General features: G+C 45.6%; 1 protein-coding gene across 2 annotated transcripts in view; it reads right to left on the bottom strand.

Annotated features, from left to right (window-relative positions):
- Positions 1-23202, bottom strand: part of LOC114800069 (protein dispatched homolog 3) — a 29787-nt gene extending 6585 nt beyond the window's left edge. The window contains exons 1-19 of one of the 2 annotated variants that reach the window (XM_028997147.1): positions 22705-23202; positions 12796-13776; positions 12077-12296; positions 9867-10003; positions 9133-9267; positions 8883-9043; positions 8642-8781; positions 7400-7485; positions 6912-7076; positions 6594-6755; positions 5764-5913; positions 4752-4888; positions 4246-4415; positions 3169-3299; positions 2255-2430; positions 2036-2162; positions 1793-1938; positions 964-1123; positions 568-681 (exon numbers count right to left, since the gene is read on the bottom strand). In XM_028997147.1, coding sequence (XP_028852980.1) covers positions 568-681; positions 964-1123; positions 1793-1938; positions 2036-2162; positions 2255-2430; positions 3169-3299; positions 4246-4415; positions 4752-4888; positions 5764-5913; positions 6594-6755; positions 6912-7076; positions 7400-7485; positions 8642-8781; positions 8883-9043; positions 9133-9267; positions 9867-10003; positions 12077-12296; positions 12796-13768 — 3490 coding nt within the window. In that variant the 5' untranslated portion in view covers positions 13769-13776; positions 22705-23202. The remainder of the gene's footprint in view (positions 1-567; positions 682-963; positions 1124-1792; positions 1939-2035; positions 2163-2254; positions 2431-3168; positions 3300-4245; positions 4416-4751; positions 4889-5763; positions 5914-6593; positions 6756-6911; positions 7077-7399; positions 7486-8641; positions 8782-8882; positions 9044-9132; positions 9268-9866; positions 10004-12076; positions 12297-12795; positions 13777-22704) is intronic. The other variant, XM_028997148.1, reaches the window with a different exon arrangement.
- Between the last annotated feature and the right edge of the window lie 248 nt (positions 23203-23450).

Here is a 23450-nt window from a genome sequence, read left to right as displayed (position 1 = left end):
TTTGAAAGAAGAAAAAAAATGTCTGGTACTGTGTTATTAAGCTAATGGTGTTTACAGATCAGGGCCTTGCAAACCAAATGAGGGATTTCCGTGATGGACATTTTAAAGCCCTCTTGTAAGTCGCTGTGGATAATAGCTCTTAACATAAATGTCACTGGTAAATACATATAAATAGCGTGTTAAAATGAACTAACACAGCTGCTTTTTATTTACTTTTACTGTGGAAGCATATTTTGTATTTTGGCCACGTCATCTGAATAAGCTCTTAGGTGGAAAGTAATATGCAGAAAAATATGTTTACATTTTATTTAATCTCTGCAGGCTGTTTTATTTATATTACCACATCATCTCCCTTTCACTCTATGTCGGAACCTCTTTTCCACACTATCTATCAAAGTTTTAAATATGAGATTAATTCAGCATAAAATGTGGGACTAATTAGTTAATTTGGTTTCGGATGATTGACATCCAAAGTAATATTTTTTTAAAATCCAAGCCCTTATTGCTAATCATCTTGGAGGAAAATGCATCTTTCTCAGGCTTAGTGTGCAGATATCTGTGACTTACCCAGAATGCTCAGCAGGATGGGAAGCAGCAGGAGAGGGTGAGCCGTGAAGATGGCCACTGTACCAATACAGATCACCAGAGAAAGCAGCAAACTGTAGAGGGCGCTTTCTACACCTGCACAAGAAGAAAATGGCAGATGAGTTGAGTTCTTTGGAGTTGGAGTTGAGTTCTTTGTCGCATCTTCAAGGTTAACATCACACTTTGGTGCAGAAGGCACTCGGTTAAGTGCTCAGGACCCATGAAAATCCACACATCGGGTTGTCTTTATAAGTAGGGGTTTGGTGACCCTTGTGTTTTAAACAAATGCAGTGGTTTGCATGATTTGCATGACCCCCCCCCCCCCCCCCCCCCCCCCCCCACATTATTCTTTTTCTTGCTTCTTATCTATCCACTTGCCAATTATCTCCATGAAGATCTGCTTCCAGTGCTCGCACGTCTGAAAGCCCCGCTGGAGAGAGGAGGATTGCGGGAGCGATGCCAGCTGCTCCTGCAAGAAGTTTTCCCACTGGAGGAAGTCAGAATGGGTTTGGAAAGAAGACTTTCCCTTGTAGGTAGTCTGTGAGAGAAGAGTGGGTGAAGACAGTGTGAACAATATCTACTTAGTTAAAGATACCTGCTCTGTAACACGTAGTTATTGCCTATTGCTCTGTTGTTGCTCATTCAAAATGTATGTTGGGAATCTTATATCCCTTCACTCTCTGACCACAGAATCAGTTTAATCCTAATGATGTTGTAAAAATCATCACACCAGCAGAAACTCACCGCTGGTAAATGGTGCTGTGGGTGGCTGCATGTATTTACATTTACCACATTCATCAGACGCCCATCCAGAGTGACCTACAGGGACAGTCACCCTGGAGACACTCAGGGTTAAGTGTCTTGCTCAGGGACACAAGTGAAAGTAGTGGGGTAGGTAGGTGGGTAGCAGGTAGTAAGTGGGGTTTGATCCTGTGACTTTGTGGTCTTCTGGTTACACACTAGGCTACTATCACCCCCCTGTTTAGCAGCTGCAACCTGTGAACTATGAAATTTTATATGAATATTGTTGCTGCCTGAAATTCCAGATTTTTTAGAAAGCCGTTTTCTGCAGTGAAATTGCAAAAACGTGGCATGATGTATGGTGGACTGTCACATCTCAGGGGTCGGTTGAGTTGGCAAAATGCTGGAGGGTCTGCTAAACAACAATGGGAAATGCAGTGGTCGCCATGACAGCTACAGCTCTCACCGACTCAAAGGCCATGGATATCCAGTGCACTCTGCCACCCTGCATCCCAAACGCTCCATGGGACAGCTGTCCTGGCAAAAGGTTGGGCTCCGGCAGAGAGTGGCACTCTGGGTGGAGTAGGGGAAGGAAGGTGGAGAGGCTGTTGCCTTAGATGGACAGAAAGACAGACATCGAACACGAATGTCATGAGAATCCGGACGCTTGTTCCTTGTTTACAGAAACCCATCGCCTAGATCTCCATACCTGAGGGCAAACACTGGGCTCCTCCAGGCTTGACCAGCTGTGTGTTGGCACTTATGGCCTTGCAGAGCTGGCAGAGGTGGCCGATCTCTTCAAACAGGTCAAAATCTGGATCATAGATTACGCTGCCCTTTTGGAGAAATTTTTCAGAAGCCACCTCATTAATGCCAGCGAGGGGAACGACCCCGTCCCACTGCATATGCATTTTTAATACCTACTTACCATATCCCCGATGACATGGTTGTCTGTGAGCTGAGTGCGGTTAACTCCCAGTATCCCAAAGACCACGAAGACCATGGCTCCAGTGTCCACCAGGGGGCGCACCGCAGGCTTTCCACACTCGCCACCCCCACAGGGGTTAAAGCCGGAGGTTTTGGATGATTTGGCTTGCGCAGTATCTAAAGACAAAAATTAGCAGGGGAGAGTTACCAAACTCATCTTTTAGCAATTTTTCAAAAATGATCTCCTTAAATGTTTTTATATATATATATATATATATATATATACATAGGGTGGTAGTAGCCTAGTGGGTAACACACTCGCCTATGAACCAGAAGACCCGGGTTCAAATCCCACTTACTACCATTGTGTCCCTGAGCAAGACACTTAACCTTAAGTTGCTCCAGGGAGACTGTCCCTGTAAATACTGATTGTAAGTCGCTCTGGATAAGGGCGTTTGATAAATGCCATAAATGTAAAATGTAAATGTACATAAAAAACTCAAATCAGTGCAGACAAATCAGTGCAGTCAGCACTTTACTGAACACAAACAGTTTCCCTCGGGCATCCTCTCCCAAAACCTCCACTCCAAAACACAGCAATGAGCAAAGACAAGCAGTTTCACATTACACCAAAAACTGAGCTACAAGCACTTTCCCTTCATCTTTCCCACCCCTCTTCACTGCAGGGTCGGCTCGATGAAAACAACCTCTGACCACCGACTCCATGCGACGCTATACTGATTGCATTGATTCCACCTACTCCTGGTCCAAAAAAAAAAAAATCTAATTATTTCCACAGACATTAAATTTTTCAGCTGTGGAGTTGAAGTGGGGGGCATAAAACAAATGCAAATTGCATTTCCATTTAAACAGATTTCAGGACTGAGCATCCTGTACATGGTCCCTCAGCCTCACCTCCACCCAGAGGGACGTAGAAGCTTCCCTGTGTCGGACTGTCTGGCCCACTGCCGATCATGCACCCGGGGGGCTGTTCACACACTCGACTGGGATGGGGGCTTAGTCTGTGCTGTGCAAAATACAGCCTCCTGGAAAAGAACACAAAAACATCTCCAGTGAAAAAGTTGTGTATTATTAACAGTCTGAGCTCATTTATCATATACTTTTATCATATAGATTTTGACCGAGCATTAAGAATTGAATGTATTAAAGTAGTTATAACAATATGATTTCAATCCATTAACAGTATGTTCATTGTATTAACTTAATTTTACTTGTATTAACTTGTAAATTTTACACACTGAACTTAACATTGATTTATGTTGGTGTTGCGTGCCTGGTCTAGGTCAAATAAAAGAAGGTACAATTATTGAATAGCAATATTAAAAAGCCCAGAGGGTCAGGGGCCTATAGACGGTGCCAACGCAAAGAACACAAAAAAGCTGCTGTCCCTCGCTCACCTTCAAATCTACCCCTAGCATAGTACATGGGGCAGCACCTGCCTTACTGACCTAGGGTCAGTAACAGTCGGCCATACCAACGGGTGCACTGAACAGTTATATGCTTCCCTGTTTATTGTCATGGCTCCGCCCCTAACCTCCCACAGTGGATGATTCTGGTTGGTTCCTGGCTCCTGTCAAGTGATGATCAGCCACAATCCATACGGCTAAGATTGTGAATCCGGAACCTGGCCAAGTTCTCTTAGGTGAACTGGAAAACCTTATTGGTGTGTGAATGGTGTTTGCTCACACCCCGCCCTGGGTCCCTGATATGGATGAAGCGGTTATTGATAGTGAGTGAGTGAGCATCCTAAATATACTTAAAGCTGGTTAAAAAAAGACTGCTATACTTCAGCCCAAGCCATCATCATTTTGGAAAAAATGTTTTGCTGCCGGCCGAGTTGCATCCTTAAACTCTGCAACATTCGTTTCTGTTTTTCTCCTCGCTGCCTAAATGTTATATGTGCTCTTTGTCTTTTGTCATTATTTTGTCATTCCCTCACACACTCACACACATGCACACTCACACACTCACCGGCTGTGCTGTTGGGCAGCAGACGCTACGTAAAAGCTGAACTCTGACCTCCAGCCATGCTGCGGGTCACATGACTGGGAGGTGATCATCCAGCGGGGGTGAGGGTGGTAGGCATAAGACACACACACGATCATCTTGGCACTGAAGTTGCTATGGGGACCGCTGTAGGCCTGTTGCAGGTATTGTGTACAGATGTTACTTTTGCAGGTCACTGGCTTCCTCTATATCTTATATATGATATACAGTCTGATTTATATGCACTCATGCACCTTTTTATTACAATATCTGTATGATCTGATGAACAGTGTCCTTAGGTAAGGAACAGAACATTGATAAATGGGTCTCTGATAAACCCTGTACGGTCTTTAAATTGTGTCTGTAAGGGTGTGGGACAGTATTTTTCTCTGTACTGTAAGGTTATCAGTATTCACTGTATGTTACAGTACAATGAAACGTGACTATTCAGCTGCAACAAATTAAGTTCCAATAAAAGGAATCCTATTCACCTGAAAAGATGGCACCTCGCCGTGCCCGGGTGTCAGGGGCGTCCATGGCGTGAGCACACTGGAGTTGAGGGAGAAGCGGTACAGCGTAACGGCTGCTCCCATGTCCAGCTTGGACATGTAAACCGTCAGCAGAGTACCTGCAAGTAAAACGCTGAAATTACATATATGCAATGTAGTTTATATGTGACCCCCACCCCAAAAAAAGACCCCCTCAACACCCCTGCAGCACAGAGATATGCTGAAAACTTGAGGAGATTGTGAGTCATGTCTAAATCCGGAGGCTTAATCGTAAAGTCCTCCCACCATGTGGACCCCCTTTTTTCTTGAAGGACATTTCCAACCATCTAATGCAAGTTCTTTTGCTGGTTTTCCAGCTTTCTTCTGCCAATGAGTCCGGTGTGAAGTACCCGCAGACACTCAGAATCAGGACCTACCAGGGAAAACTAAAAAGGATCCAGATGTGATGAACCCTGGTTTTAATTTTAAGGATAATGAACAGATATCCAGCTGTAACATCTGTGTCCTGAAATTCTGTCATATATAATATAAATATCCTTTTTTCACATTTTATATTATCTTGTACATTTCACATATACGTGTTATAGAGTTTAATTGTGTTTACCTCTGTCTAGATTTCTTTGCAACAACCAGCCAAACTTCTGAAAAATGAAATTATGGGACAGCCTTGTTGAGCCTCTTATGTCCCATCCAATCTTGAAATAAGTTCTCCACAGGATTTGACCCCTGAATTGAGACATGGCTTTGGCCACTCAAAATCCTGTAGCAAACTGCAGCAGTCACAAGGAACCAGGTTGGGCACCATTGTTCCACAGGCTTGTGAACAGCTCCTTGTTTCTTTTGGTCTCCAGTCTCATTGAGGTGAAATGTAAAGATTAATTATACACTCTTGATGAGAATTGCCGTAAATATGCTATAAATCACAATAGAGGATGTTTGCAGGATGTTGCAGTAGCAGAAGCAACCTATTTGATGCATAAATGATCTGAGGTACCTGTGTGAGGAGGGTTCGATCCAGGGTGGGATGGGCCATGAGGCACTGTGCTGGCCACAATGTTAACACCCTCTGGGGCTGAAAATCCTGACACTGTGGGCATGTGGTGAGCAGCTCTGTGCAGGTAATGAGGTCTCTCCATGAACACACCTTCAGGGTAGAGCAGAGGGCATCTCAATGGGACTAATTTTCTTTAATTACAGCCAGATGTCAAGCATAGATGAAAAAGATGTCAACAGTTCAGATGTCAAGCATAGATGAAAAAATATATATTAAAAACACTTTTGTCTATCTGAATAGATGAATTAATCTATATGGAAAGTCTGGCCAAAAATATTTCCTAATTATTATCAATTTGCATATGCCTTTCTCATAGGTACAAAAATGCCTTTAGCATAGGTACAAATAAGTACAGTAAAATGAGTATTGAATATGTCACCAATCTTTTAAAAGTGCTATAGACATGACAATTATCAGCAACAACCTGTCCAATCCACACATGCAAAGAACTCAAACCAAAGCTGAGCATAAATGACGTGCCCTCTTTCATCAGGATAATTTTGAGGAGTTGACTTGTCCTCCAAATTTCCCAGATCTCAACCAAATCGGACATCTGTAGAATGTGCAGAAAAATGCAATCCACAGAGGTGTGACCCCACAATGGCCACCGTACGTCCACACAGGTCTAGTGGAGTCTCATGCCTCAGTGGGTCAGTGCTGTTTAAGTTGTTAAATGGGGCATAGTGAGTATTTGTAATATTGTGGCTGATTGCTATATAAGATTAGCTGACATTTCAGTGTATTCAAGTGAATCTAGCAGCACATTTTACCTGAGCATGTGTGGCAAGAGATGCCCTGAGCACTCAGGTTGCCACGGAGATTGAGTAGAGTTTGGAGGTTGGTATCCTGACGGAAAAGGAGAGGGGCATGACTGGCTGGACGTAATAAACAGCAACAGCAGGCCGAGGCCAGAAGAACCAGAACATAGGCGCCTGCAAACAGGGGGAGAAGAATATCGTGCCATAAATAGATGGCAGGATCCAGCCAGCTTTTTATAGCCAGACCCTCAGCACCGGGTGCTTTATTGCGGAAACCTCCGAGGTAAATCGCTGTGCCTTATCAAGTGTTAATAAGCTCTCATATCTCACCAATGACTGCTTTACGTTTCCCCACCGCAGGTTCTGCCACCCAGTGCCGCAGCAGCCTCTGAAGCCAGGAGCTCACCACCCCCACACTCCTCCCTTCCGGCGGACCCGTCGCCGGCTCCACTGTCAGGGACAGCAAGGCGGTGTCTGCCTCGGCATCACAGGCGTCTGGATGCGAGACGGGAAGGAGAACAAAGAGCGGAGGGGGCGGGATTAGGTGCTGTCAGAAAGACGGGGGGGTGCTTTAAACTCCCATGTGGGTGGGAGGTTCAGACTGCGCTGAAGTGCTTGTTCAGCAGTGTGGGTCTCAGATGAGTTTCCCCCTCAGGCGTGGAGTCCCAGCATTTATACTCATAAAGGCCACACCAGACAAACTGACCTTGAGTACATGCACCCGCAGCATAAACGTACCGCTGAGGTGACGGCGTTCATAATAACTCAATTTACCTGCTGCAAAGTCCTCGCCCCACCCGACCCAAACGTATTCTCACCAAGCTCCGCATCCACAGACAATAATGGGACATCATCGTCCTTGTCCGACAGAGGCCCATGGCTGGTCGAGATCCAGGCGCCCCACCTGTAGGGGGAATTAGAGGGTTTATTACCTACGTGCACCGATTGGCCTTAATATTATGACCACCTGCCCGGTATTTTAGTAGGTTTTCCTTTCGGCATCAAAACAGCCCTGACCCATCGTGGCATGGGCTCCACTTAATCTCTGGAGTTATCTGCTGTGGTATCTGGTAACAAGCTGTCAGTAGCAGATCCTGCAAGTTCTGTAAATTGTGAAGTGGCGCCTCAATGGATTAGACTTGTTTTTCCAGCTCATGCCACTGATGCTGGACTGGATTGAGATCCCATAGTGCATCCCGCTGTCATGTCTTCCCCAGGTAAACAGTACGCACATCAAATCATCCACATGACGCAAAAGAAAATATTATTCATTAGAGCAGTTCTGATGAGCCCATTGTAGCTGCAATTTGCTTTGGCCACCCAGGACCCTGTCACCAGTTTATCGATGTTCCTTTCTTGGTCCACTTTGGGTAGGCCCTAACAACTGTGCACTGGGACCATCCCTCAAGAGCAGCAGTTTTGGAGATGCCATGACCTCAGCTTCAAGGACAAGTTGTTCACTTGCTGCCTACAGCCTGGCGCCACAGACAATCAATGATACTGAATTTCCAGTGGTTATGATGTTATGTACAGGGCAGTGGTGGCCTGGCGGGCAAGAAAACAGACCCATAATCATAAGGTTGCACCTGTCATGGCTACGCACTGCTCCCCAAGTGTGATGGTTATAAAAGCAGAGGACACATTACGTTGTGTCATCGTGTGCTGTGCTGCAGTGTATCACAACGGCAGTCACTTCACTTTCACTTTCATACATGTATTAATTTATCCAAACCTTGGATGTTATCTGACTTTGCTCAACTAATTACAATTCCACTGGCACTAAAGCAATACATACATTTACATTTAGAGCATTTATCAGACACCCTTATCCAGAGCGACTTACAATCAGTAGTTACAGGGACAGTCTCCCCTGGGGACACTTAGGGTTAAGTGTCTTGCTCAGGGACACAATGGTAGTAAGTGGGATTTGAACCTGGGTCTTCTGGTTCATAGGCGAGTATGTTACCCCTACAGGGTCAAGGTGGGCATTCCAGCAACTATTGTACTGTGACTAAATATTGTAATTCAGTTTCATGAACAAAGCAAAATACAAAGCCTACCATTTAACACAGGCGTTCTTCTGGACAGCCTCACACTGACTCCATATGCACAGGGCTGCAGGCATGAGAATGGACACCCACAGCCAACAGCAGCTCACAATAAGGGCCATGAACAGCCCAAAATCGTGCACTGCTGGGATCTGGTAGCACATACAAGAAGGTCAGCTGACACCAGCACAGATAACCATGAAGAAAAGGAATGAATGTTGTAATGTATTAATTGTTTTAAGGTGAATGTAACCTGGGAGAAGGTGTTAGCAGCGTAGGCAGCGGCCGTGGTGAAGGAGGTGAGGAATGTGGCTCGGCCGGCGGTCTTCAGCGTGTAAATCATGCGCTGCTCAGGCCGAAGCAGGTGGGTGGCCTGCCGGAACGTGCTGATGAACACAAACACATCATCCACGCCTGGCCACCGAGACAGACACAGAAATGGCGTTAATTAATGAATTAGAATGAGGATTGGATGACGTTCGATTAAATATTCAGAACCTCACCAATTCCGATAATGACAAACGCAGCCACCCCGTTGAGGATGCCCAGGTATCGGACACCGAAAACCACGTGGTACAAAAACAAGGTCACCAGGCAGCTGAGTCCAATGCTGGCGAGCCCAAAAAATGTCAAGAACACTGCAGGGAGAGGCAATGGCAGAAAAACATGTCTATTTTTTTTACAAATTACCAGTATACAGTACAGGCCAAAAGTTTGGACACACCTTCTCATTCAATGTGTGTTCTTTATTTTCATCACCATTTACATTGGCAGATTCTCACTGAAGGCATCAGAACTGTGAATGAACACATGCGGAGTTCTTCTTGCACCTTGCCTTTGCTCTCCGGCTCAAGGCCGCGTAGAAACATATCGCGCAACGCAGCTGAGAAAAAGAGTCGTGGCGGTGGCACAGCCACAACGGGGATATTGGATTTTATTTATTTATTTATTTATTTGTCGAGTGGAATTTCTGTCGAGAGCAGCGGGTCAATAGCAGCTTTTAAAATGGATGTGCACCGTGTTTGTCAGAACTATACGAGGGGGTTGATTGCTGTGCACTTACTGGAGCGCTGATGACGGGTCTCCAGCAGAGTGTTTATAAAGCCGACTTCTCCTCGCGTAATTATTTTATCTTTAATTGCCAATTTACATCTGTGGATTTTCTTAATTCAATCTTTCCCCCTTTAATTAAGCAGTCATATGAGGATATAATAGATGCCCATTTTGTCCAAGGCACCTGAGAAAGATGTGAGGATGTAGACCAGAACGGATATGCAGGCTCCGCTGAAGAGGGCCAGCAGCATGTCGCTGTGGAAGGTTCGTCTGACCTCATCGTCGAACAGCTCTGTGCCGCCATACAGAACTTTCACCTTGCTAAAGACAAAGAAGATAGGAGGCAGAGCAATAATTAAAGGGAGACACGAGTCAAGGACAACGTTTCGGAGTCGGGAGAGAAAAAAGAAAAGAAACGGCCTGGATTGGTGACAAGAGCACATTGGTGGTTTCATCTTAATTAGATCAGAAACCCCTGCTGAACTTGCGCTAAAGGAGTAATTATGTGATCAGTACACCAACCTAATTTAATATCAGCGAGTCTCAGAGGTTCAAAATGTCACTCAGGACACACAGTTATTTTTGAGGATTCTGAAGACCAGCCAGTCTGATTCCATGTAATTAATGTACGTCATACAATTTCCCGACATTTTACAGGAAGGTTAAACTAAAACTTGACATATTGATACAACTGAACTGGCTGGACTTCCAAAAATCAGTGACAGGGTCTAAAGTTCACAAGTCATAAATGACAGAGACATGTTAATGAAAGTGGCCATTCTGGCACTGAGTGGATGCTGGAGGTCATCACACTCATCACATGAACATCTAGCCTGCATTTCAGTGTGATACAGCAGCACATGGCAAGGCAACAAGAACCCGATACAAGAGAATGCCATTTGTCACCTGGTCAATTAAACCTGCCACACAAGGCATGGTAGACTTCTGAGATGTAGCTGGCATCTCCAGCCCGGAGAAGGAAATCAATCAGGTTCCTCTCATTTCATTTCCAAAACGAAATTGTACTGATTCCACAAAGCACTCAGTGGGGAACGTAGACTATTGGGCATGGTAAATATATTATAAATAAATGAATATATTTCAGTATTTGCATGGTTGTTGGAATATATTGTAAAAACAAATAACTCATAAGCCAATATTCAGACTTACAAATATTGTCCATTATTTATTTTTGTTCAAATATGTCTGAAAAGGGGTATTAACCTGTCTAAACAAAAAAGACAATATTGTTAGGTGGCGCCAAATACAATATTTTGTAATGAGTTTTTTAAGCCTGCAGTGTTACAACACTGGTAGAAATAATAGTTTATTTACATTTTTCATTTACTGTGCACGTGCTTCATTATTTAACTTGGTCTGTTATTTCATTACATTTCAATGTTAAAATGATTTCCTAAATTTGATTAACCTACATTTTCTCCATTTTTCTTTGAAAAAGGTGGGTTCATCTTATATTCCGCTCAGCCCAGCATATGCATTAAGTACAGGTGCAGCCATTCATTAGGTTAATTATCCCTATATTAAAACCAATTAGAAGAGGAGGTCTCTGCTCCCTCAGTTTGACAGCGAAATATATACCATGTTGTATGGACTGCATCTGAAAATCCCTGCTGCATCACGCCTGGACTGAATTATGCTGGATTATTAAAATTGATTTATGTAGTAATATTGGCCCTGTCTTTGCACCGAAGGATGATGTCCTGTTAATCAGCAACAGTAGGCGTTTCTAAAAAGTTGAGAAAAGCCACAGAATCACATTTTCACTCCAAGAAGTTGTTGCTGTTTTGCAAATCACGACCTTGGAGGTGTGAAGCCCACTTTTTTAAAGTGCATGATAAAGGTATCAATAAGAAGCCTATTGTTTTTCAATTGTTTTCCATGAATAAACTAGGAATGAGCCATTCACTCAGAAAGCTCACTGGCAATTAATTAGTTTCTTTTTCATAGAGTGAATTATAATCTGGTCTTATGTGGGGTGAGATACCTTGCATGGTCCGCAGCGCAGGTGCACTGTGGTGAGACTTCAAGTTCCTGGTTATTACTTAGTGTTTGATGGCTCTGAAGTGGCTGAAATAACCTGTACCAGGGTAAGATTTTTTTGTTCTTTATGTAATATCTACTTGTGCTACTTGTTTTTGCCACAAGACTCTTTTTGGCATGTTTGCCATGGATTTTGTTATCTTTTTTGGTTCCTTACTCCATTGGCCGTGACTCCCTCTGGGGTCAACAAAGTGTCCTTGAGTTTCACCCTGAGTGTCGCCTCTCTACTGCCTCATTCAATCGTTCAACCTCCTAGACCATCAACACTCTCCCATTCGGGGAGTTCTGTTCTTTCTGGGACGGGGAAATTCAGATCTAAGAATGCTGACTGACCTGGTGGACTGCTGGGCCAGGATGCCGGCATACTGCACCACAAAGTCCCTGAAGCGGCGCCTCTGCTCCTGTGGCCGGTCCTGAAGGGAGTAGAAGGAGGGCAGAGGGGCGCCGAAGTGAATCTCGCTGCGCAGGAGGGAGGAACTGAGGCTGGCCGGGGTCAGGCTCTCGTCCACGTACCAGTAAAACTGCGGGTGAGTGATGGCCAGACTCAACGCGCCTGGTGCAAAAAATAGAAAAATAGCCAAGATTTAGAAGAAGCACCCGAAAATAACTCTTCCCCAGCACTCGGGGAGAATACATGTCATACAAGCGGGTCTCAACACAGCTTTTTCATTTAGTAGACCACACAGAGGTTACATTAACCACATTTTGCCATCTGAGTGCGCATATTACATTAGCACTGGCTTTGCAATGAAGCTGTTTTCGGAAATGGCTCTAGTGAATGCAATGTGAATGACTTTGGGAAATTGCATATATTATGAAATTATATGAGCTGTCAGCATTGAAATTGAGAAAGTTTGCCGGGTGGAATTGTATTAGTGGGTTATGCATATGTAAATAATGCAAATAGGACGCCGATTTTCAGGTCTGAAGCAGTATTTGTTTGCTGTAGGAGGAAGTGGCTGCGCTATTAATAACAAATCAAACCTGGCAGAATGAACGCTGGAAGAACAGAATGAGCAGGAAATGAGATTTACATGGAGCATCCAACTCACCGCGGATGTCGGCCAGATCCGGGCCCATGCCGTCGTAGTATATCCGTCCACCGCGCTCGCTGGGGAACAGGTAGGACAGAAGGGAGCTGGGAGGCGAGCAGAAGGACGGCCCCAGAGGGAGGTCCCTGAGGATCTCCAGGGGCTTCCAGCAGAACTGCTGGAACTGGGGGTGCTGCATGAGCAGCCGCTCCACGTGGTGGATTGTGCGCAGCCGCTCTGGGGTGAAGATGTTGTCATTGTCGCCACCCTGGGCCACAAACACCAGCTCTATCCTCCAGAGGGCTTGACTCTGAAGATACGAGTAGCCCAGTGATCCTGCTGACCTGGTTTTCCTCACCAAAGCTTCTCTGGCTCCTTCTGAACTCATGGTGGCGTGGCTCCACGACGTCTCTTTGCTGGTTGTGTAGGATCTGTTCCCTCCATCTTGCTCTCCATTCTTGTGTTTGTCTGCCTCTGTTATCATGCCCTCCAGATCTCCTGTGCTTCCTGTTGTTTCGTTTTGTAGGAACTCCAATAGTTCCTTTTGTTTGGCTGTGCCATTGGAGACCAGTTTGTTCAATATAAGGTCTCTCAGGCTGTCAGAGTCGTAGTCATCTGCGTTCCGCCTGTGCCTGTCCCAGGACCCCAGCTGAGTCTTCAGGGCAATAGCGAGGGCGTCAAAGCGCTGGGCTGAGGGGTGACTGCGCACCTCGAAGGCACTGTAGGACAGGTCGATGTCTAAAGTGGGGCAGTAGAGGAACATGTAGGCAGAAAGGGCGCAGGGCAGGAGGAAGCTGACTCCCAGAACCACCCTGCAGGCCCACGGGGAGGTGTAAACCCAGGCAAGGGCCCACCATATCCCCCTAAGCCCGACTTGTCCCGAGCCCGCTCCCCTTCTCACCGCCTCGGAATCATCCTCATCTTCCTGCATTCCATCTTCGCCGAAATCCTCGACCGTCTGGAACAACAACAAGGGCTCGTCCTCTGAGTCCATGGCAGCTCCTGTCACACAAAAGCCCACATCGCTTAAATCTTTAAAAACGCTTGCTGTGCCGGGCAGGTTAACGCCGCGATAAAAAGCAGGTTGATTTACGGGGGACTCGTTGGATCCGGCCAGGATGAGCTCAAAAGAAATGCCTGCTGCTGCCAAGAAGGACAGGGCCATTATATCGGTCATTGACTGACCAGGAATAGACACTTTCAAGTCAAGAGTTGTGTGAGAAGGTCACTAAAAAGAGAGACATGATTCAAAGCACTGTAATAGACGTGGCACTTGTGTCATGTGTGCATCCAGTGTGTCTTCAGGAATGAAATATAATATCTATAAACTAGATATTAGGAAGAAAGGACTGCCACTACCGCCATTTATGATTGAGTGTCATTTCTAGGAAGATGAAGTTTAATTATGTTTTTATAAAGTTTAAAATGGGAGTAGCCTGATGGGTGACAGCTCTCTTGCATCTTAATTTCTCATAACGGATGATTCAGAGTTACCAGATATGTGATTGGTTTAGGTACATGTGTACCTAAAAACATATCAACTGGCACCATTACCATTACCCAGGGGTCCTCGATGCATACTCTTCACAAATAATTCATATTTAATTATCTAAAACTGGCAGCAGCTTCCTTCCTCCTTTCATTGCTCATAATACCACGGTGCAGACATCACAATCATCAAATATGAAGATTATTAGTCCTTTAATTCAAGAATTCTGAACTGGTGACTCTTACATTTACAAATGTCCCCCATGCGCTATGGACACTATTTTCAATACTTCGAAGGAAGGAAGGAAGGAAGGAAGGAAGGAAGGAAGGAAGGAAGGAAGGAAGATAGATAGACAGATAGACAGATAGATAAATAGATAGATAGATAGATAGATAGATAGATAGATAGATAGATAGATAGATAGATAGATAGATAGATAGATAGATAGATAGATAGATTATTGTGTTAAAATCATTAAATGGCAACTTAAAGAGTTAAAGTAATTATTTAGTCTATTTCAAGATCCAGACAAGAAACGGTGTGATGTGAGTGGGAGTGGTGAAAGTGTAATTAATTCCAGACATTGACTGGATGCAGGACAGTGTGTCTGGCATTGCCACAGATATCCGTCTGCCTTGGCAGAGGAGCAGAAAATTAAAAAGCGATTGCGGCGCACTTTACAAGCAGCGTGCGGTGTGTGATCTGACAGGAGCTTAGCGCGACGCTGTCAGCGAGGGGACATCTCAGGGGGGTTCAGCCAGCCCCCGTTCTCACCTCCTGCCTGCTCCTGACACAGGCTCTGCATGCAAGTGGCAAAGGTGCCGCAGACCACAGCGGTGACAGCAGTTGGCTTCCTGGAGACAACAGCTTTGGGTCCCTGGCGTGTCAGGGGACAGACAGAGATGAATCTCCCTGCACCAGATATCCTGGATGTATTTCTTCAGAAGAGTTGTCTCTCAGTGAGGGTTGGTGATAGATTTAGGTCCTGTGACAGTCCTTTGTCATTGATTATTAGCATAATTAGCATGCTGTTAAAGTGAAAGTGAAGTGATTGTCACTGTGAAACACTGCTGCACAGCACACAGTGACACAAGGAAATGTGTCCTCTGCTTTTAACCAGGTGAAGAGTGGGCAGCCATGACAGGCGCCCGGGGAGCAGTGTGTGGGGACGGTCCTTTGCTCAGTGGTACCTCAGAGGCACCTCGGCGGATCGGGATTCGAACCAGCAACCGTCTGCTTACGGGGCCACTTCCTGAACCGCTAGGCCACCACTGCCCCTAGCACGCCGGGCTGTAAAATATAGTTTGTGTAGCTGCATGCATCACCATGCCAGGTCTCGGTGCTTGTTGTTTCGATGTTAATGGCTTGATGTGTTGACCAAAAACAATCCAAGCTGAGGTTTCCAAGCACGGTCATCTCAACGCAACTTGTGAAGGTCGCCGCAGTGAAGATAACTGATGCACCAACGCACCATGCTGAGAAATCCCCCCAACATCTGCCGGCTGTGGGCAGCATCTGGCTTCGTGGACCCCGTACAACATTAGAGGACAGAATCGTTCGGCTCTGGGGTTCACCGTTGAGATGCAGGGAGAGGTAATGCAATGCCGCGAGATGAGGGTTCCAGAGTTCACACTGCTCCCCGGCTAATGAGGAGTTCCAAAGAGGAGGGAAAGCACACAGCACTGATCACTGGTAATTAAGAGGTCACACGAGGGTTACTGTTCTCACCAATTACCCAGCCTATCAGGGAATTGCCTGGGTGCCTTTTGAGGCAATTGCCACAGCATTGTTTGCAGGGCCTTTTGTAACCATAATGGCTGGTTTGTCACTTTTTTAATTATATCTTTTTGGTACTTTAGTCAAATCATTTGTGATACAGAAAATGGAGAGAAAAAAAAACCAAACATAAGCCCATTCGTTTGAAATTTTGCTTTTGTAGGTTTTGGGTCATTTGAATAAAATCAAGCGCAATCACCTATATTTGGTAAGGAAACACATTTATCCCAGTGGGAGTGAAATCTCCCAGGTTACCAACATCAGATGAGGGAATGGAGGAGTTTTATGTACATTCGATGATGGTGTCCTTCATTCTAGAATAGAGCCTGGAGAATCTGTGGCATAATGAAGTTGCTATGATGCTGAACATCAGTGAGACTTATAAGTCTGATAAATGCAATAAATGTCTAATGCTCACATTGTTTGTTAAAAAGAAAAAAATAAAATCAGTCGGTACAGCTACTATTATGTTGCCCATAGATAAAGAGCATAAATGGCTCCTAAAATGTGATTTAATGTTAATCTAGCTTTCACAAAGACACAATCATCACACAAAGCACATTACATTATTGTTATTAATTCCACAAATGGTTGTATCAGTCACCGAAAATGAATGTGAACTTCTTAAATTATGACCTCTGGAGGATAATTGGTGTGCAGTTCTGCAGAAATCCTCACTTAATTTTCCTAACATTGCCGTTTTCAAGTGGCCCAATTAGCAGGTTTCTGGGCTCCTCTGTGATTGAAAATGATTCTTAAAAGGCGCTAAAGCACATGCCATTCAGCGAGAAATAAAAAAGCGAGGCAAAGTAGCATAGCACAGAATCCTCAACCAGGTGACAAAGGACAGTAGAGTGACACCTGAGGCTATTAATACATCGAAAGTGGCAATTTGTTGCACAAATGTTCACATTTAATGTCTGAGATGATCACACCATAAAGAAATGTGTTATGAAATCATGAAAAATGAGCAGTATTTATTGCCTTGAAATGCTGCGTCTGTGTCCTCCGAAGGAGCTCAAACCTCAAACCTCAACTGATGCTCCATCTAGCAGGTTTTATGGGACCAGTACATGTCTGAACCTTCAGAGCCAGGCTTTACTTTGGAACCAGGTGACACTGCCTGACAGCCGGCTTCATTCATCGCCAGAGTCATTGATTTCTACCAGTTTTTGCAAGTTAGAACTCGCGTAACCAAACCAAGAGGGCGGGTAGTCAGCGTTGCTCCACTCACAGGAAACAGTAGATAATCTGTGAATCTGAATCTGAGCCCCGTCTACTATCTCTGTCGGTGCTGTGAGCGGCCTGGCAGCTGTAATAAATCACAGTGGAGTAGGAGAGCCATTGATGCTATTGCAACATAGCTTTTACAGCGATAAGGTGTTAGGGGCGGGGTCATGTTGAATGGTGGCTCTAGTGCATCGTGCATCATAAGCGTCCAGAAAATCCTGAATAATCCAAATCCTTGAATTTACTTCTAAATATGATGGTGGCAGAGAGATGTCTTCTGGATTGCTAGAATATGATGGAAGGGTCAATGAATGTTATGTTGCTGTGATGCCAGAGGAACAGTATATTACAAGCAGTTTATTATAATAAATATAGTTTATTTTTTGTGGGTGTGGCCCATAAACACTGAACCTTCTTTGTGGAAGAGTCTCTCTGTGTAAGCAACACACTGAAAGTCCTGGATCTGACGTGTGTTAACATGAAGTCTGGATGGGAGTGCATGGTATCTACCTTGCTGGGGGTTAAATGGGTGTGGCTAGTGATGGTCACATGGTTAGGTGATTAGTATTCTGGTGAAAATGATTGTGTGCGTGCAGGAGCCATGACTGCAGGGAAGCTGAAGGGCGTCATGGTTGAATTAAGAAATTTGGCAGGAGAACATTAGGTCATATATATTTATGAACTAAAACTAAAAAACGTCCTAAAATTACTAGAATTGCCCAAAAGTCAAGAACAAATTGATAGCAAAGTGGTTCCCCAATACAAGTCATATGAGCAACTGCAAGAACAGTTTGCCTGAGGTTACCTGTTCATCTCATCTCAAGCCACCATGGGTTACAATTCTTTATCACAGGCAACATGCGGTGAAGAAGTGAAGTGAAAGTGAAGTGATCGTCATTGTGAAACACTGCAGCAAAGCACACGGTGACATAATGAAATGTGTCCTCTGCATTTAACCATCACCCTTGGTGAGCAGTGGGCAGCCATGACAGGCGCCCGGGGAGCAGTGTGTGGGGACGGTGCCTTGCTCAGTGGCACCTCAGTGGCACCTTGGTGGACCGGGCTACCACTGCCCCGAAAGTGAAAAGTAAAAGTGATAGTTGAATGTGTCTCACCCATAAAAAAAAACCAAACAGGAGCAATAACTCTATAGTTTAATAGAAGCAGTGTTAAGATTCCTCTGCCATGAGCCTGAGATGAGATGAACTGTGGGTAGACCCGCCCATGATGACCCCCCGGGCTGTTAAACAGTCAAATCATCCAACATAGCACAATAATGCAAATACATAATGCTAAACATTTCCCGATTTCAGCATAGTCGTAAATGTTTGAATGAGACCCAGTGGATGGAAATTAAATGCAGCCTCAAACATTACCTACCTGGGGGTGGCCGGTGCTGAGAAATGTAGTGCAGCCACTTTATTTACCACTTTATTTGTTTAAATGTAGTGCAGCCACTTTATTTGTTTAATGTGGCATTTGTGTGTGTGTGTGTGTGTGTGTGTGGACAAATGACTATTTCACAATGTTACGTAACCTTGAAATCGCAACACTCATGCCTGTCCTAATCGGAATTTGGAATCTCCACTGCGGGGCGAGGCATGGCGCTGGCCTCTCCTGCACTTGACCAGAATTGATCGGCGCGCCGCCTGACGCGGACACGGCGCTCAGCGCAGCAGCTCTCCGCTCTCCGTGATAATGGCCGTTTGGTCGGATGAGTGAGTGCGCGGCTGAGGACCAACAGACGCCGAGCCGCGGGCCTCAGACAGATTACAGCGGTGGGTGTCAGGGGGAGTCATTTACTGCCGTAATGCTCCGCCTTTCAGATGCCTTCGTAATTCGCTGCCTACGTAGGTAGACGTCTTTGTGCCGGCGAATGGATCTGTGTAGGTTTGGGAACATCAGAAGGAACATCAACGTGTGCAACGTGAACACAGTGGCACAGATGGTAGATCATGTTATCATATTTGGCACTCCCACAAATCGCTCCAAGTGTCACGGCTAAAAAGGAAACTGCGGCTGTCTGTGGAGAGGCCTGAGGGCTGCCCTCTCGTCAGGCTCCATTCCTGCCAAAGCGTTCATTCCTCTGAAAGCCGCACCGTCGGCTACTTACCACACCTGGCCTGAGCTGCCGCGCCTCGAGCGGAGAGGAGGGCCTGAGGAGCCGTGCCGTACGGCCATCGGAAGCGGCGTGCTGGTGGCCATGGTGCCGTGCTCGAACGCAGCATCTGATGTTGTGTAATGACGTGTTTCCCAGAACGCGCCATTCGTCCTGGGCCCGCTGACGTCTCCGCCCGTAATGTGTCGCTCGCGCCGAGATATTGAATGAGCACTTTAACGGTGGAAAGGCAATAATCCCTCCTGCGCTTGTGGCGGAATTCAAATTCGCCTCATTTCGCAGGTTCTTGTAACGTAGCCCTCTCTCCCAGAGCAAAGAGAATTGGATTTGATAACAGTATGGATTTGCTATACAATATTTATAAGACACGGACCTGAGCTGCATCACTGCCGGCTCATGTCCAGCCGAGCGCTGAGACGCACCGGGCCTGGCTGTCTCTGTAGACGTCTGTCCCAGACGGAGGAGTAACACCGGAATCTGGCCTGGGCTTGCCCGGTGTGCTACATTCGCAGTTCATTCTCTCGTCGAGGGGACGGTTTTTCTGACTGCATCTCAGGTGGGTTCCAGCCGTAGGTTCCAGCCGAGGGCTTTCTGAACTCCTTCATTCTGTTATCCTGTAAGTGGCCTTCCAAATCACTTAATTGCTCTCCAAATCCATATTGGATTCTAATGATCACCGTTCACCAACAGATCTTTGTTGTTAACCTTTGTGGCACTCTGTTGAGGGCTGAATGGTGCAAATGATGTTTCCTCGGGTCTCCTGCCATGACCGCCAACCCGCACTTTATTGTTTAAAGACAGCACTTTCATTCCAAAGATGTAGAATGACAAAAGCACAATCCAGACCATAGCGGTGGAAAAAGATGATCGGGTGTGAAAAATCTTTTCAAAATCCTGCTACACATGTACTACGCAGAACTGAAATAAATGCTGTAAAAAAAAAAAAAAGTGAAAAAATGCTGTAAACTGAGAATACTTAATGATATTCTCAATGATCATTTTTACAATCTAGAAAAATGCCAATGATTATTTGGTGTTACTACCCTTTGCATTCAAGCGGGCATCCTGTCTTATCGGTACACTTGCACAAAGGCAGGGACTTTGTACGATGACACAGGTCATACAGCATGGCGAGACTGTGCACAGCAGCAGGACGCAGGGAAGTTCTACTGCATCGGCAAGGTGGCTGCACTACATTTAAACAAATAAAGTGGTAAATAAAGTGGCTGCACTACATTTCTCTTTCCCAGACAAAGAGTTCAAGGCAGATACTTATCCATCATGCCGAACCATCAGGTAGGCGTTTCATTATCCAAATCTATTCCCAAAACATACAGCCAGACTCATGAAGAACTATGTTCAGTGTAAAGGACTAGGAGTCCTGGAAGTGGTGGTGAAGGTTAAGGCTTGTCACACTATATATTTATTAGATTTAGTTTATGCTTGCGTTCATTCAATACATTTTTTTTAATCGATGAAACTAAACAATTAATAATTTCATTTTTGAAAGCATTTTTAGTTTAGAGCTTTTTTTTTTTTTTTTTTTTTTACACCTGACTAAAACTTCTGCACCATAATGCATTTTCAACACATAGATACTCTGTTGTCCTGAATCATAATCCGATATTGGGATCTGTTTATGCCTTTTCTGAAGTGCGTGGTTCATGAAGAAATTTCTTTGCAGCAACAGCTATGTTCAGAAAGTCCATGTGATAAATGATGGGAAAAGTCGGACACTCGGGAAACAAAGTTAACCTGTGCAACGAAGGGCACATTTGAAAAACCCTCCCAAACTGTGACATCCCAGATTTCCGGTGATATACTGCCCCCTATTTGTTGGACTACCAATTTTCCAGCTGGCCAAACCTTACACATTGCGCCTTTAATACCTGTTTTATACACGACTGGATTGGAGGTGGAGGCAGGAGTAAAATCAGGTCTTTTATTTCTGTCGGAAAGAAAAACAAGTGCACGTCCACCTTGGGGACGTGTTGAATGCCCTAATGCCCTGAGATGGGTTCCTAAGCCGGGCTTATTTCAGTCTTTGTGACTAGTTAATTAATGGAGATAAAACAGATGTGAATTTGCACATCAGTCGTGTTGTTTCTCCTGCCGTGAAATCCATAGATTAATATAAATGCTCACCTGAAGCCACGGACGTCCACAAAGACTTTGCATAAATAATTACTGCGGCACAGGAGGGAAGAAAACTGTCCTGGATGTTTCGGCGGGTGACTACACACCTCCGACTTTGAAGATGAACTGATGTTGGAGGGGTGCCGGCGAAACGGGTTACTTTTGATTTAGTCCAGGATTTGCATATCCAATGAGATTCGTAAAGTCAACATCTTCTGGGAGGAAGATGCCGGCCTGCATGCTGAGCCTCTGGAATGGGAGGTGAGGTGATGGGCGAAGGGAACCAGCCCCGGTGCTGCCATCAGAAGTCTTTATTCTGATGAATTTGTGGGGAATCTTCCACCCGCTTAGAGAGACGGATTATTAAAAACACGCATCCCACAACTTTTCATTATATTTCAGCCTATTTTATCTTTTGGGGCAAGAAAATGGTGCAAATGGTGCTTGAGATGATTTGATGACATTTTTTTTAATGGAATAATTTGTTCTTTATTTCTTTATCCTAATTCAGGATTTTCCCCCTCCATCACTGTCTGTAGCCGGATCCGTAACCTTCTCTTCAGACAGCAGCTAAAAATAGCCCCTCCCCACCAGCCCTCCTTTCCTTCTTTTTTTATCATCTCTGCACCTCCACTTCATCCCTTCATTCAGCGTGGACATCCACCACCTACCCAGCACGCGCACACACACACATTAACACACACCTGCAGATTTGCTGTACGTTCAGAGCGTGCGGCGGGATTTAAAGGCGTGTTAATCTCGGCCCAGAGCCCCGGGGAGGACGCCGCCACGCCGTCGCACTTCTGTCCCCTTCACTTTTCCTTCAACTTCGTGCTTTTGTCCAGGACGCGAAAGGACGCCTCCCCTTTCCACGAGGCAACACACGCTTTTTATTTTCCTTGTTTACCATAATGAATTATTTATGGCATTTGCTGATGGGCTTGTCAGCCTGTTGCCGTCAAGGTGTCCGCGCTGAAGAGGGTGTTTATCTGCTGCGCCCTGGAATGCAGGACCATGTGGGTATGGAGAGCATGTTGACCGGAGTGGTCAGAGGGGACAAACCATTTCCTCTCATGTTTCTGCTCCACGCGCGTTATGGCCGTCAGCTCCAGCAGACCTTCTCTAAACCCAGAGCAAAGTGCGGCGAGTTGAAGACGAGGAAGAGAACCATCATTCTTACCAGGGCTGGAAGTTGAGGGCTTCTGAGACGTAGGTTGTGAAGGTATTCCTCAGATCCTTCCGAGATCGCCACTCTTTACGGTCCACACCTCAGGACTTCATGAGATCCGGACCCGACTTTAATAACTGCATGTGTCCTCCCCTCTCCGTGCACTCGCTCACTTTCCCGAACTGTTCCTCTCGCTCGCCGCTCTGTGAGTGGTTGTCCTGGCGACAGAGGCAGTGCTGCTCTGATTTCTTTCACTCTGCGCTCTCCTCTCCTCTCCTCCTCTCCTCCTCTCCTCTCACGGCTTTGTTCGTACTCCTCTCCAGCCCGGCCCAATGCCTTCTCATCTGTGGGGAGCCCCGCCGGCCGGCCACCCCGACCCCGACCCCCGCAGGGGGTGGAGACGGGGACAACCGAGCATGGACGAGATTCTCAGTGGGAGAAGGTCGGATTTCATCGCCTTTTGGACACTGAACCGAAACCAGCACGAGACCACGGCTGAGAATAGTCCCAGATCCTCACCCCCATAATGTCTCCAGAGCGGGTGGATGGTACAGTCCTGCCAGGCTGTGTGTGTGTGTGTGTGTGTGTGTGTGTGTGTGTGTGTGTGTTTATGTGTGTGTAAAAGAAGCAGTGAGAGAGCGAGAGAGAGAGAGAGAGAGGGACACAGAGAGACGGAGAAGCTGATGGAGGGAGAAGGATGACGGCGGCGTTCATTAATAATGAGATCCGAACCGTGTGGCTTGTGGGCCCTTTTTTTC

Source organism: Denticeps clupeoides, chromosome 11, assembly GCF_900700375.1.
Source record: "Denticeps clupeoides chromosome 11, fDenClu1.1, whole genome shotgun sequence".
Taxonomy (NCBI): Eukaryota; Metazoa; Chordata; class Actinopteri; order Clupeiformes; family Denticipitidae; genus Denticeps; species Denticeps clupeoides.
The sequence above is the reverse complement of the archived record's forward strand: the minus strand, read 5'-3'. Positions and strand labels throughout refer to the sequence as shown.